This window comes from Schistocerca nitens, chromosome 10, assembly GCF_023898315.1.
Source record: "Schistocerca nitens isolate TAMUIC-IGC-003100 chromosome 10, iqSchNite1.1, whole genome shotgun sequence".
Taxonomy (NCBI): domain Eukaryota; kingdom Metazoa; phylum Arthropoda; class Insecta; order Orthoptera; family Acrididae; genus Schistocerca; species Schistocerca nitens.
In genome coordinates, this window is record NC_064623.1 from 34,487,620 (window position 1) to 34,502,223 (window position 14,604).

At 39.9% G+C, this 14,604-nt stretch overlaps 1 protein-coding gene across 2 annotated transcripts in view; it reads left to right on the forward strand.

Moving 5' to 3' along the window:
* LOC126210381 (uncharacterized) overlaps positions 1-4,009 on the forward strand; it is a 44,665-nt gene extending 40,656 nt beyond the window's left edge. For both annotated transcript variants that reach the window (XM_049939610.1, XM_049939609.1), the window contains one exon: positions 3,429-4,009. In XM_049939610.1, coding sequence (XP_049795567.1) covers positions 3,429-3,671 — 243 coding nt within the window. In that variant the 3' untranslated portion in view covers positions 3,672-4,009. The remainder of the gene's footprint in view (positions 1-3,428) is intronic.
* The last annotated feature ends 10,595 nt before the right edge of the window (positions 4,010-14,604 follow it).

Here is a 14,604-nt window from a genome sequence, read left to right on the forward strand (position 1 = left end):
TCAAAATATTGGGAGTTTAAAGAATAAAGTAGATGAGCTTCTGGTTTGTTTAGAAGATTTAGAAGCTGAGAATGAAATAGATATACTATGCCTGTCTGAGCATCACATTGTTACTGATATGGATAAGGTAAATGTAAGTGGATATAAGCTCTCTGCACATGTAATGAGAGAAAATATGGAGAAAGGTGGAGTTGTCATACATGTCAAAAGTTATCATTGTGCAAAAAGTATAGAAACAAAAAGGTTTTGTGTAGAGAAAAATATAGAAGCATGTGCCTGTGAGCTTAAATTAAATAAAGGCACATTTATAATTGTAACTGTATATAGGTCCCCATCAGGAAATTTTCATCTATTTCTGAAAAATTTGGACTCCTTGTTGTGCTATCTGTCAGACAGGGGGAAGCAAATTATTATTTGTGGGGACTTCAATGTAGATTCTCTGAAAGAGGGTAATAGGAAAAATGACCTTGAAGTATTACTCGGTTCTTTCAATTTGACACCCGTTATTGATTTTCCTACTCAGGTGGTAAAGGATAGCAGCTCACTGATAGATAACTTCTTTATAGACCAAGATAAGTTTAACCAGATAAATGCTCAGCCTGTTGAGAATGGTCTTTCTGATCATGGTGCACAGCTAGTTACAATATATGACATAGCTCCATTCAGCAATACTAAACAGTCCTCCAAAGTAGTACGTTCAGTCAACGATTTAACAATTGCAAATTTCAGGGAAAGCCTACAGCAGTTAGACTGGGATGAGGTGTACCGTGAACCTGATGCCAATTTAAAATATAATTTATTTCATGACATTTTTGTAAATGCATTTGAAAACTGCTTTCCCAAGAAAATAGTTAAATATACTTGTAAGAAACCTTGTAACAAACCATGGCTTACTAAGGGTATAAAAATATCTTGTAACCGGAAAAGGGAAATGTATCTGGCAGCAAGAAAGAGTAGTGACCCAGAAACTATCAAAAATTATAAAAACTACTGTGTTATATTAAGAAAAGTTATTAAAAAATCCAGGAGTATGTGTATCATGTCTGAAATCAGCAACGCTGATAATAAAATTAAAACAATTTGGAATATTATTAAAAGAGAAACAGGTCAACCAAGAGCAGAGGAAGACAGTATTACCATCAAATTGAATGAAAACTTTACGAACAAAAAGTCAGAAGTTGAAAATATTTTTAATAATCATTTTCTAAATGTTGTGGATATAGTAGGATCCAGGTGTTCATTAGAAGATGCTAGGCTGTTAATGGAAGAGGCCATACCTATGCAATTTGATACAATTGAAATCTCACCCACTTCTCCCTCTGAAATTAGGAAAATAATAAACTTGCTTAAAAGCAAAAACTCACATGGAATTGATGGCATTTCCAGCAAAATACTAAAAGCTTGTTCTCAACAGATAAGTAAGATTCTCAGCCACCTGTGTAATAGCTCTCTGGAAAAGGCATTTTCCCTGATAGACTGAAATATGCTATTGTTATACCTTTGCATAAAAAGGGGGATAGATCTGATGTCAACAATTACCGTCCAATCTCCCTTCTAACAGCTTTATCCAAAATTTTTGAGAAAGTAATATATTCAAGAGTAGCTTCACATATCTGTAAAAATGAAGTACTAACAAAATGTCAGTTTGGTTTCCAGAAAGGTTTTTCAACAGAAAATGCCATACATGCTTTCGCCAGTCAAATTTTGAATGATCTGAATAACCGAACACCACCCATTGGGATTTTTTGTGATCTCTCAAAGGCTTTTGATTGTGTAAATCATGAAATTCTGCTAGACAAGCTCAAGTATTGTGGCATGAGTGGGACAGTGCACAAATGGTTTAATTCGTACCTAACTGGAAGAGTGCAGAAAGTAGAAATAAGTAGTTCTCGTAACATGCAAAGATCAGCATACTCCTCAAACTGGGGAACTATCAAGAATGGGGTTCCACAAGGGTCAGTCTTGGGTCCTTTGTTGTTCTTATTATATATTAATGACTTGCCATTCTATATTCATGAAGAGGCAAAGTTAGTTCTCTTTGCTGATGATACAAGTATAGTAATCACACCTGACAAACAAGAATTAACTGATGAAATTGTCAATACTGTCTTTCAGAAAATTACTAAGTGGTTCCTTGTAACCGGACTCTCACTGAATTTTGATAAGACACAGTACATACAGTTCCATACAGTGAATGGTATGACGCCATTAATAAATATAGACCTTAATCAGAAGCGAATAGATAAGGTAGAATATTGCAAATTTTTAGGTGTGTCCATTGATGAGAGATTAAATTGGAAGAAACACATTGATGATCTGCTGAAACGTTTGAGTTCAGCTACTTATGCAATAAGGGTCATTGCAAATTTTGGTGATAAACATCTTAGTAAATTAGCTTACTAGGCCTATTTTCACTCATTGCTTTCATATGGCATCATATTTTGGGGTAATTCATCACTGAGGAATAAAGTATTTATTGCACAAAAGCGTGTAATCAGAATAATAGCTGGAGTCCACCCAAGATCATCCTGCAGACATTTATTTAAGGATCTAGGGATATTCACAGTAGCTTCTCAGTATATATACTCTCTTATGAAATTTGTTATTAACAACCAAACCCAATTCAGAAGTAATAGCAGTGTGTATAACTACAATACTAGGAGAAAGGATGATCTTCACTATTCAAGATTAAATCTAACTTTGGCACAGAAAGGGGTGAATTATACTGGCACTAAAGTCTTTGGTCACCTACCAAATAGTATCAAACGTCTGACAGATAACCAACAAGTATTTAAGAAGAAATTAAAAGAATTTCTGAATGACAACTCCTTCTACTCCATAGAGGAATTTTTAGATATAAATTAAGAAAAAAAAACAAAAAAATATTCAAAAAATTTAAAAAAAATAAAAAATTAAGAAAAACAAAAAACACAATAAAATAAAGTTGTTATATTAACTTATGTATGTTGTTAAATTAACGTAATTATGTCATGTATTGGAAAATTCGACTCGTTCCCCATCATTACGAAATATCGTATTCATGATCCATGGAACTAGTATTAATCTAATCTAATCTAATCTAATCTAAACAACCTTTTATTGTGACTGGTAGCGGGTATTTTTCTACAACCCCATAAAGGAACAGTCACGGAGTTCGACAGCATCCCCTATAAATAGAATTCATTTACGAAACGATAGTGCTGTGGTGGTGTAATAGTTAGCATTTTTGCCTAGTGAGCAAGAAGACCTGGGTTCGAGTCCCAGCAGTGGCACACATTTTAATTCATTTCTCCAGCTTCCATCACTATCGAACATCGAAGAGATTTAGTTAAACGAAACCCAACCTTATTGTCCTGGGGAGACTGTGAGTCTGGGTATCTTTTGCGTATGAGCACCACCCTCACCTACTTACTGTGACTGTTTTGCAGATGAGGAGTGGCAGATGGAGGACAGTAGCAACGCTACGCTGTCCGTGGACACTGGCTGCATGCAGCTGTTGGCCAACGCCCTGGACCACCCCACGTGCTCACTGGAAGACCTGCCTCCGGAAACCATTAAGCGGCGCGAGCAGTGCCGCGTGCAGCTGTGGCGAGACCTGTCGCAGGGGTCGCCCCACATACCCGTCACCAGCTACCTGGCGAACGTCAACCTCTGCCTCTTCGCCTGGATGACTGTCAACTCGATCAGCATTTGCCAGGACGATCCCATAAGTACGATACAGTCCGTGCGTGATGCTCGCCGCATTTTTGATAGTCGTGACGACCTGTCTTGTCCGGAATCGAACGCTGCAGATGCTATCCGCTCTGCTTCCTGAGCTATTCTGTTCTTGAAGTGCCGCGATTTTTCTTCTGAAGATCGCCTCAGTGCATGAGGCGCCCTCATGGACCACCATGGATAATACTCACCTACAGTGGGAGCTGAATGGCAGTTGCATGTAAAGCCAACAGAAAGATTACTGACCTACAAACATAGTTTAAACAGCGCCACATTGAAATACAGGGATTTTAAAATCGAGAGCTTAAAACTTTTAAAAATCTCATTTATATCGTTAAGGGGGGGGGGGGGGGACGTAGATGAAAAACACACACTATTTCAAAAATGTACCAAATCCACAGTTTTGAAGGTATGGCAATGAAATTTTGCGCCACGCTATACATGAAAGTAACACATTTACACATAAAATACTTTGATTATATATGTTGAACTTTTTTTAACCAAATTTGAAGTTTTATTTTAAAAAAATAATGTATGTTCCTTTTTCTCAGAAAGTATTCAAGAGATTTCTACAAAAAATTTCTCTGTTTCATCTCTTTACATGTTGTAAACTTCTCTCATGAGGTTTTTGGAATAGGTCAAATAGGAGAATTCTCATAATTTTTTAATTATAATTCGACAAGTACAATTTTAAATTCATGCAAAATTCCAAACACTTTGCCCCATATCCCAGCTTGCAATCAGAATTTAAAATTTGCTCTTGCGACACCGTTTATTAGGTTTACAGAAAGCCGCGCGGGATTAGCCGAGCGGTCTCAGACGCTGCAGTCATGGACTGTGCGGCTGGTCCCGGCGGAGTTACGAGTCCTCCCTCGGGTATGGACGTGTGTGTATTTGTCCTTAGGATAATTTAGGTTAAGTAGTGTGTAAGCTTAGGGACTGATGACCTTAGCAGTTAAGTCCCATAAGATTTCACACACACTTGAATATTTTTTGTTTACAGAAATATGTGTGCAAAATTTCATAATTCTAGCATTCATAGAATCTGAGGAAAAGGTACATAAACTTTTAAAAAACACACTTCTCAGGAAACGCAATTTAAAGTTCAACCTAACTTTTTTGCTTATGTCACTTCTTCAGAAGGCACCACATTTATACTCTGGATCGTCTTTCCCTTCAAGGCTTCTCTTCTGGTTTCTTGTTGTCTGTCTTCTTTCCTTTACCAGATCTTCAACTGACTTTTATGCTGCAGAGACGCGCTGTAAATCTATTTTTCTCAGGATGTCCTGAGTAAAATTTCCTATCGTCAAGCCAATTCTTTCTAATACCTTCATCCTCCCGACGTTCCCATCATTAAATTCAATAACTGCATCATAAGTTGCAATTCTGACAACTGTAGCAGATGCAAATGTGTTTTCAGGGCATCATTTCCATATGAGTGAATTTAGAGACTCATTTGGATTTTGGATTTTGCCATGAACACACTTTTTGAGAAGTGCAGGATCAGCCCAAGCTGACCTATAACACCAAAGAGTATGTATCACAGCCTTTTACATGTATCCTGCACACGTTTGGTTGAAAGTAACACACAGAATCGTTGTTCGCTGAGCTGGTGTTGAACTGCTGCTTCAAAACGCGGGCGTGGCAGGGAGGCCGCATCACACTTTTAATTAATTTTCTGGCACGTCGGATGCGATTTCAACATTGAAACTTTGGAAACTTATTGTCCACGAGTTATACTAACAAATAAAAAAAAAATGGAAAGTTGACATTTTTGGTCAATTTCATCAATGTCCCCCCTTAAATGTCTTCTTTCGCTTTCTGACTGCCAGAGTATATATACTACTGGCCATTAAAATTCCTACACCAAGAAGAAATGCAGATGATAAACGGGTATTCATTGGAAAATATTTATTAAACTAGAACTGTCATGTGATTACATTTTCACGAAATTTGGGTGCATAGATGCTCAGAAATCAGTACCCAGAACAACGACCTCTGGCAGTAATAACGGACTTGATACGCCTGGGCATTGAGTCAAACAGAGCTAGGATGGCGTGTACAGGTACAGCTACCCATGCAGCTTCAACACGATACCACAGTTCACCAAGAGTAGTGACTGGCGTATTGTGACGAGCGAGTTGCTCGGCCACCATTGACCATACGTTCCCAGTTGGTGAGAGATCTGCAGAATGTGCTAGCCTGGGGAGCAGTCCAACATTTTCTGTATCCAGAAAGCTCTGTACAGGACCTGCAACATGCGGTCATGCATTATCCTGCTGAAATGTAAGGTTTCGCAGGGATCGAATGAAGGGTAGAGCCACAGGTCGTAGCACATCTGAAATTTAACGTCCACTGTTCAAAGTGCCGTCAATGCGAACAAGAAGTGACCGAGACGTGTAACCAATGGCACCCCATACCATCACGCCGGGTGATAGGCCAGTATGGCGGTGACGAATACATGCTTCCAATGTTTGTTCACCGCGATGTCGTCAAACACGGATGCGACCATCGTGATGCAGTAAACAGAATCTGGATTCATCCGAAAAAGTGACGTTATGCCATTCGTGCACCCAGGTTCGTCGTTGAGTACACCATCGCAGGCACTCCTGTCTGTGATGCAGCGTCAAGGGTAACCGCAGCCATGGTCTCCGAGCTGATAGTCCATGCTGCTGCAAAGATCGTCGAACTGTTGGTGCAGATGGTTGTCGTCTTGCAAACGTCCCCATCTGTTCACTCAGAGATCGAGACCTGGCTGCACGATCCGTTACAGCCATGCGGATAAGATGCCTGTCATCTCGACTGCTAGTGATAAGAGGCCGTTTGGATCCAGCACGGCGTTCCGTATTACCCTCCTGAACCCACCGATTCCATATTCTGCTAACAAAAAAATGGTTCAAATTGCTCTGAGCACTATGGGACTCAACTGCTGAGGTCATAAGTCCCCTAGAACTTAGATCTACTTAAACCTAACTAACCTAAGGACAACACACACATCCATGCCCGAGGCAGGATTCGAACCTGCGACCGTAGCGGTCGCGCGGTTCCAGACTGTAGCGCCAGAACCGCTCGGCCACCAGCGGCCGGCATTCTGCTAACAGTCATTGGATATCGACCAACGCAAGCAACAATGTCGCGATACGATAAACCGCAATCGTGATAGGCTACAATCCGACCTTTATCAAAGTCGGAAAGGTGATGGTACGCATTTCTCCTCCTTACACGAGGCATCACGACAACGTTTCACCAGGCAATGGCGGTCAACTGTTGTTTGTGTATGAGAAATCGGTTGGAAACTTTCTTCATGACAGCACGTTGTAGGTGTCGCCACTGGCGTCAAAGTTGTGTGAATGCTCTGAAAAGCTAATCATTTGCATATCACAGCATTTTTTTCCTGTCGGTTGAATTTCGTGGTGTAGCAATTTTAATGGCCAGTAGTGTATGTACCTTCCACATTTATGTAATTTGCCTGGCAAGATATTCTTGTGCTTTCAGATAACAAGTGTAATCTAGATCTTGTTTTCTGAGGTAATGTATCGTACGCAGGCGTCCCCAACCTACCTACAACGGTGCACATTGATAGCGCCCAAACACTTCTGATCTGTATCTGGCTCAACTCATTTGCTACCAAATGTACTCATGCGTTCCCCACATCAGGATTCCAAACGACCTAGAACCTGCTCAAACGGGGAAGGCATTCCGTCGTCAGCTGTTGCCTGCGCTAATACCCAGGAGCATAGTCCTGGCAACTAGTATTGATTTAGATAATACGAATAAGTATTACCTGTTACACAGTCGGATAACATTCCTCGTGGGGATTTCGCTCTCGATAGCTTGCAATTTGTCTTTTCTCGGACTACGTACGCAGAACTCCATGCGGCAACTCAAACTTTCTTTTTTTTTTTCGTCATCAGTCTACTGACTGGTTTGATGCGGCCCGCCACGAATTCCTTTCCTGTGCTAACCTCTTCATCTCAGAGTAGCACTTGCAACCTACGTCCTCAATTATTTGCTTGACGTATTCCAATCTCTGTCTTCCTCTACAGTTTTTGCCCTCTACAGCTCCCTCTAGTACCATGGGCGTCATTCCCTCATGTCTTAGCAGATGTCCTATCATCCTGTCCCTTCTCCTCATCAGTGTTTTCCACATATTCCTTTCCTCTCCGATTCTGCGTAGAACCTCCTCATTCCTTACCTTATCACTATACCTAATTTTCAACATTCGTCTATAGCACCACATCTCAAATGCTTCGATTCTCTTCTGTTCCGGTTTTCCCACAGTCCATGTTTCACCACCATACAATGCTGTACTCCAGACGTACATCCTCAGAAATTTCTTCCTCAAATTAAGGCCGGTATTTGATATTAGTAGACTTCTCTTGGCCAGAAATGCCTTTTTTGCCATAGTGAGTCTGCTTTTGATGTCCTCCTTGCTCCGTCCGTCATTGGTTATTTTACTGCCTAGGTAGCAGAATTCCTTAACTTCATTGACTTCGTGACCATCAATCCTGATGTTAAGTTTCTCTCTGTTCTCATTTCTACTACTTCTCACTACCTTCGTCTTTCTCCGATGTACTCTCAAACCATACTGTGCATTCATCAGACTGTTCATTCCGTTCAGCAGATCATTTAATTCTTCTTCACTTTCACTCAGGATAGCAATGTAATCAGCGAATCGTATCATTGATATCCTTTCACCTTGTATTTTAATTCCACTCCTGAACCTTTCTTTTATTTCCATCATTGCTTCCTCGATGTACAGATTGAAGAGTAGGGGTGAAAGGCTACAGCCTTGTCTTACACCCTTCTTAATACGAGCACTTCGTTCTTGATCATCCACTCTTATTATTCCCTCTTGATTGTTGTAGATACTGTATATGACCCGTCTCTCCCTATAGCTTACCCCTACTTTTTTCAGAATCTCGAACAGCTTGCACCATTTTATATTGTCGAACGCTTTTTCCAGGTCGACAAATCCTATGAAAGTGTCTTCATTTTTCTTCAGCCTTGCTTCCATTATTAGCCGTAACGTCAGAATTGCCTCTCTCGTCCCTTTACTTTTCCTAAAGCCAAACTGATCGTCACCTAGCGCATTCTCAATTTTCTTTTCCATTCTTCTGTATATTATTCTTGTAAGCAGCTTCGATGCATGAGCTCTTAAGCTGATTGTGCGATAATTCTCGCACTTGTCAGCTCTTGCCGTCTTCGGAATTGTGTGGATGATGCTTTTCCGAAAGTCAGATGGTAGGTCGCCAGACTCATATATTCTACACACCAATGTGAATAGTCGTTTTGTTGCCACTTCCCCCAATGATTTTAGAAATTCTGATGGAATGTTATCTATCCCTTCTGCCTTATTTGACCGTAAGTCCTCCAAAGCTCTTTTAAATTCCGATTCTAATACTGGATCGCCTATCTCTTCTAAATCGACTCCTGTTTCTTCTTCTATCACATCAGACAAATATTCACCCTCATAGAGGCTTTCAATGTATTCTTTCCCCCTATCTGCTCTCTCCTCTGTATTTAACTGTGGAATTCCCGTTGCACCCTTAATGTTATCACCGTTGCTTTCAATGTTACCAAAGGTTGTTTTGTCTTTCCTGTATGCTGAGTCTGTCCTTCCGAGAATCGTATCTTTTTCGATGCCTTCACATTTTTCCTGCAGCCATTTCGTCTTAGCTTCCCTGTACTTCCTATTTATTTCATTACTCAGCGACTTGTATTTCTGTATTCCTGATTTTCCCGGAAAATGTTTGTACTTCCTCCTTTCATCAATCAACTTAAGTATTTCTTCTGTTACCCATGATTTCTTCGCAGCTACCTTCTTTGTACCTATGTTTTCCTTCCCAACTTCTGTGATGGCCCTTTTTAGAGATGTCCATTCCTCTTCAACTGTACTGCCTACTGCGCTATTCCTTATTGCTGTATCTATAGCGTTAGAGAACTTCAAACGTATCTCGTCATTCTTTAGTACTTCCGTGTCCCACTTCTTTGCGCATTGATTCTTTCTGACTAATGTCTTGAACTTCAGCCTACTCTTCATCACTACTATATTGTGATCTGAGTCTATATCTGCTCCTGGGTACACCTTACAATCCAGTATCTGATTTCGGAATCTCCGTCTGACCATGATGTAATCTAATTGAAATCTTCCCGTATCTCCCGGCCTTTTCCAAGTATACCTCCTCCTCTTGTGTTTCTTGAACAGGGTATTCGCTATTACTAGCTGAAACTTGTTACAGAACTCAATTAGTCTTTCTCCTCTTTCATTCCTTGTCCCAAGCCCATATTCTCCTGTAACCCTTTTCTTCTACTCCTTCCCCTACAACTGCATTCCAGTCGCCCATGACTATTAGATTTTCGTCCCCCTTTACATACTGCATTACCCTTTCAATATCCTCATACACTTTCTCTATCTGTTCATCTTCAGCTAGTCCGCCCCTGGTAGCTGAATGGTCAACGCGACAGACTGTCAATCCAAAGGGCCCGGGTTCGATTCCCGGCTGGGTCGGAGATTTTCTCCGCTCAGGGACTGGGTGTTGTGTTGTCCCAATCATCATCATTTCATCCCCATCGACGCGCAAGTCGCCGAAGTGGCGTCAAATCGATAGACTTGCACCAGGCGAACGGTCTACCCACCGGGAGGCCCTCGTCACACGACATTTCATTTCATCTTCAGCTTGCGACGTCGGCATGTATACCTGAACTATCGTTGTCGGTGTTGGTCTGCTGTCGATTCTTTAACAATAAATTTGGCACTAAGAAAATACTTCTTTACATGACAGTTAAGACTGTGTTCTTAAGTGGAATAGGCGTCATTATTAGAACTGGCTTTCGCCAGGCACAAGGCATAGCACAGCTTGTGTACTACGTTCATATAGCTACACTGGTACAGGGACCACTGCTATTTGTTTTTTTCATTTGTAACGGAACAACGTTCACTGTCCTCAAGCAGAGAGTACTGACGTGGTGGAGCCCAGATGTCATCCGTCAAGGCCAAGGGCTGTGTTCGTCAGCTGAGAGAAATCTGCCAAAGAGAGTCATTGTAGAGTCTCCGGCTGCGGTACAACGATGTAATCTCCACGATTGTTCCCTTCAAAGTTTCGTCTTCATTGGACACCGCTCTAAACCAAGTGACGAGTTGTCGACCTAGAATTTAGCGGATTTTACGAGACGATCTGAGACCGACATTGTAACAGACGTGCTCATTTATACTTTTATTAATTTTTATTTTCAGTCGTGGGCCCGTGTATCCACGATAGCCACTACCTGTCCTGCAGTTACCAGAAAAGTGTTGGCTCACACAAAGACCACCTGTGTGCATTTCCGCGTAACCAGAAGTTTCGTCACAAGTTAAGAAAACAATGTAACGCACATGTCTCTAGCACCCAAAGGATTTAATTCTTCGAGAATATCAATGCTGACAGGATGTCCTGCCTTCAGGCGATACTTAATCTGCTGCAGGCTGAATAAGTATAAGAAACGTGACGGAAATGTGAACAATGTTTATTGGCCTACTTGTAGTGAGTACAGCCAACTTTCACGCCACAATAGCGATATTTAGGGGGTTGTAGTAAAAATTTTTTCTAGATACAAAAGTCAGTATTGTTTCTTGAAACATTTTAAATATGCTTTCGTGGCATAATTCTGTACCTTATTTTCAAATGTCTATCAAAACAGGTTTTTCAACATTTCCGTGATGCTCTTCCTTGAGGCAAACTAGTCTGTGACATTAATCATTTTACTTGAATTGAAGGGTGCTTAAACCATATATGCGCGGACTGACGTTCGCTATGCTTGGGGCCGATGAAAATAAGTTATGGGCCCCCATTCAGTGATGCCACAAATCCATCTTCTGAAAATCATCAATGTTATTTGATGAATTAAACTGACTGTAATCAATTTAGTGTATCTGGTTTTTCCAGCTATGTGCCCTTAAATCCCACAAGTTAAAAAATTTCGTCATTGCACAATATATACTGGATCAATATTTCAGAAAACAAATTCATTGTAACATTCGAAATTCGACATATTTTCGCACTGTGGTCGACCTACATTTGGGCGGCATTCATAGCAATTAAAAGAAATGAAGATCTACACGACGTAAGACAGCATTAATTCTCTGTGAACTGCCTTTTGGCATCTCTATGAAATATATTTACAGACATGCCTTTCATCGCCAGGAATGTGCTGTCCCAAAATCGAAGCAAGAAAATTTACTGAATAACAGACATAAACAGCTTCAAAGTTAGCTCTGTTATCGTTTATGTTAGTATTAACTTAAAAAGCTATTGCTTTGCACATTTGTTTGAACGTGTTACTATGGTAGGACCCCCTCTTGAGTTCACTACTGTTTCCACAACCCTGTTTGCACCTTAAAAAAACTAATTGATTGTATTTCTTTAAAGAAATTTAAAATGACTGAGAACTGATTTTTAAAGTGTCTAATCTTAAAGGAATTTTCGTGCTGATTCCAATAATGGTCTTAGATCTTGTAAGTCTGTAATTTTTTCTGAATTTGTGAAAAATTTAGTATTACGTTTCATATTTCAGTAATATTAATTCAGCTGATGTATTTGGGTTGAAGCTGTGTGTGTAAACATTATCTTTTGTGCTCCAGCGTATGTGGGATGAATGGTAGAGTCATTTAATTGAGATTAAATATTTCTCCACAGATTTCTTTGTTATTACATGATACACAACAAAGTAATTTATCCAGAGTAGGTGGAACAGGATGAAATCTGGATTACCAAAAATCTGGATAATCCAGAAATTACTAAATGCAGAAATTATAATATGTACTGCAATATACATACAAACCTTATATTTTGGCACTATCAATAAACACTTGTTCACCATTTAATTCCTGTGGTTACTGTTGTCTCCTCATGTTCATTTACTGAAATGGTGTGTAAGCTTCTTTTGTTTCAAACTTGTGTGGCGTCTGAGAGCAGCACGACTGAATAGACATTTCACTAACGTCAGTTTGATGGGAGTTGTTTCCAACTGATATTCTAGATAAACCATTTTTTTTTCCTTGTGTGCATCCTAAAACACCACTTCTATTTTTCATCCTTTTCTGTGTCTTCTAATTTGAAAGGTAGTGTTTTACTGGGTAGTACCAGATAAAAAATGTCCAAATTGATCTCTACTTTAAATATGTTGTAGGGTTACGTTTTTGGAGGAAATAACTTCTTCAGATTCTCTTTAGAAGTTTTCTGCTGCCACTTTACACCCTGACAAACTTTCACCCATCACTGAAAACAGCCATGTCCCACGATGAGCTTTCCATATTTCCATCTTTCCAACCATCTTTCTCTGACTGTGAGTTAGGATCGCCATCAGGTAGGTCGCTGTTTAAGTTTAGCACCTTTTCCTGCAGGTGTGGACTGGGCACTCATTATTTTGAAGCAGAAGTCTTCAGTGCAGTCTGAAACAGTAGAAATCCCTACATCATATTCTTCAGGTATGTTTTCACCAGTTCCCCTTTGTCTATTCCTTTTAGTGTTTCTAGTTTTTGTCTATTGAAGCAACCAATTCCTTTCATTCTAAAACCATTTCAGTCATGAGCACCCAGAATTCAGAACAAAAGAACAATTTTGGTAGGTGCAGCTTCTTAATTCTGTACACAACAGTTCCACACTGATCATAGTAATGTTAGCTGGAAGCACAGGGCCAGCGACCTCTATGCTAGCTGTGGTTGTAACATAACAACTGTACATATACTGTACCATATCAGCTCTGTATTACACATTGCCATATTTAAAAAAAGGCCACAAAAAGTGGATAAATCAGAAATCTGGATTAATGAGGGCTGAATAAATGAAGTTCTTGAGAACAATTTTGGAATTAGCTAAATCAGTAGGTCCCCTACAAACCCTTTTCCTTGTTATGGTGTTAGCTATTATAATCCTGAATTCATGGTAGGAAAATATTGTGTGACGAATTAAGCAGGTTTCAACATTCAAAACATGAATTTGTTTAAGGAAAAAGCAAAAATAAAATTTTAGAAGTATTATTTGTTATCTATGCAATTAGGAAGCAAATATTGTGCTGTTGCTGTAAATGTGTCTTATATTTGGGAAAAATGGAATTCATGCGATATAAATGTAGATCAGGCTGTAAACGTTTGTTGCTAGGTTTCCTGACTGTGCTTTGATAATCCCCCTAGCATTGGACAGTCAGTGATGAATTATGTGTAGAATTCTTTTGATAGGCTAATATAATTTCATTTATATATGTTGTAATTCTCTCTTCTGTTATCTCAAGATAAAAAAGAAATTTAATAGTTATTTTTGCTGGATTATATGGATATAAATATAATTTATGTGCATTCAAGCTAAATATTTATTATAAGCTGGAGCATACTTTAATGCTGTGTAAAGTCTCATTATATAACATTATATCTATCGTGTAACACTGTGTTATTGGATTCTCACTATGCGTTAGTAGTCCCATCTTGTTCTGCGAGCTCATTCTGTAGCACATACATTTCCTTACTGGGACTATTTTCAAGTCTGGTTTTTCTTACAAAACGATAGTGGGTTTACAAAATTGTTAAGGCTTTCGTGGCCACTTGTTGACAAACTGCCTATTGGCTTCTGTCTCGGGTTCTTCGGCCGACGTTCATGTAATGATTTTTCTGACGTTTCGCCAGCACGAGTGGCTGGCATTGTCAAAGCTTCACCCTCCATTGCCGGTGGTGAACTGGAGGCGAGCTCGCGGCCGCAGGCTATATGTACCTGGCGCGCCAACGTCCGAGGGCTTCTCCGCGGTCATTTCCGGTGCGGTTCTCCTCTTGCTACCTGCGACGGTCGTTCGCTGCAGTACGGGAAGCCAGGATCCGTTTACCTTAAGGCTTTCCTCTTTCTTGTTGAAACTGTTCGCGTG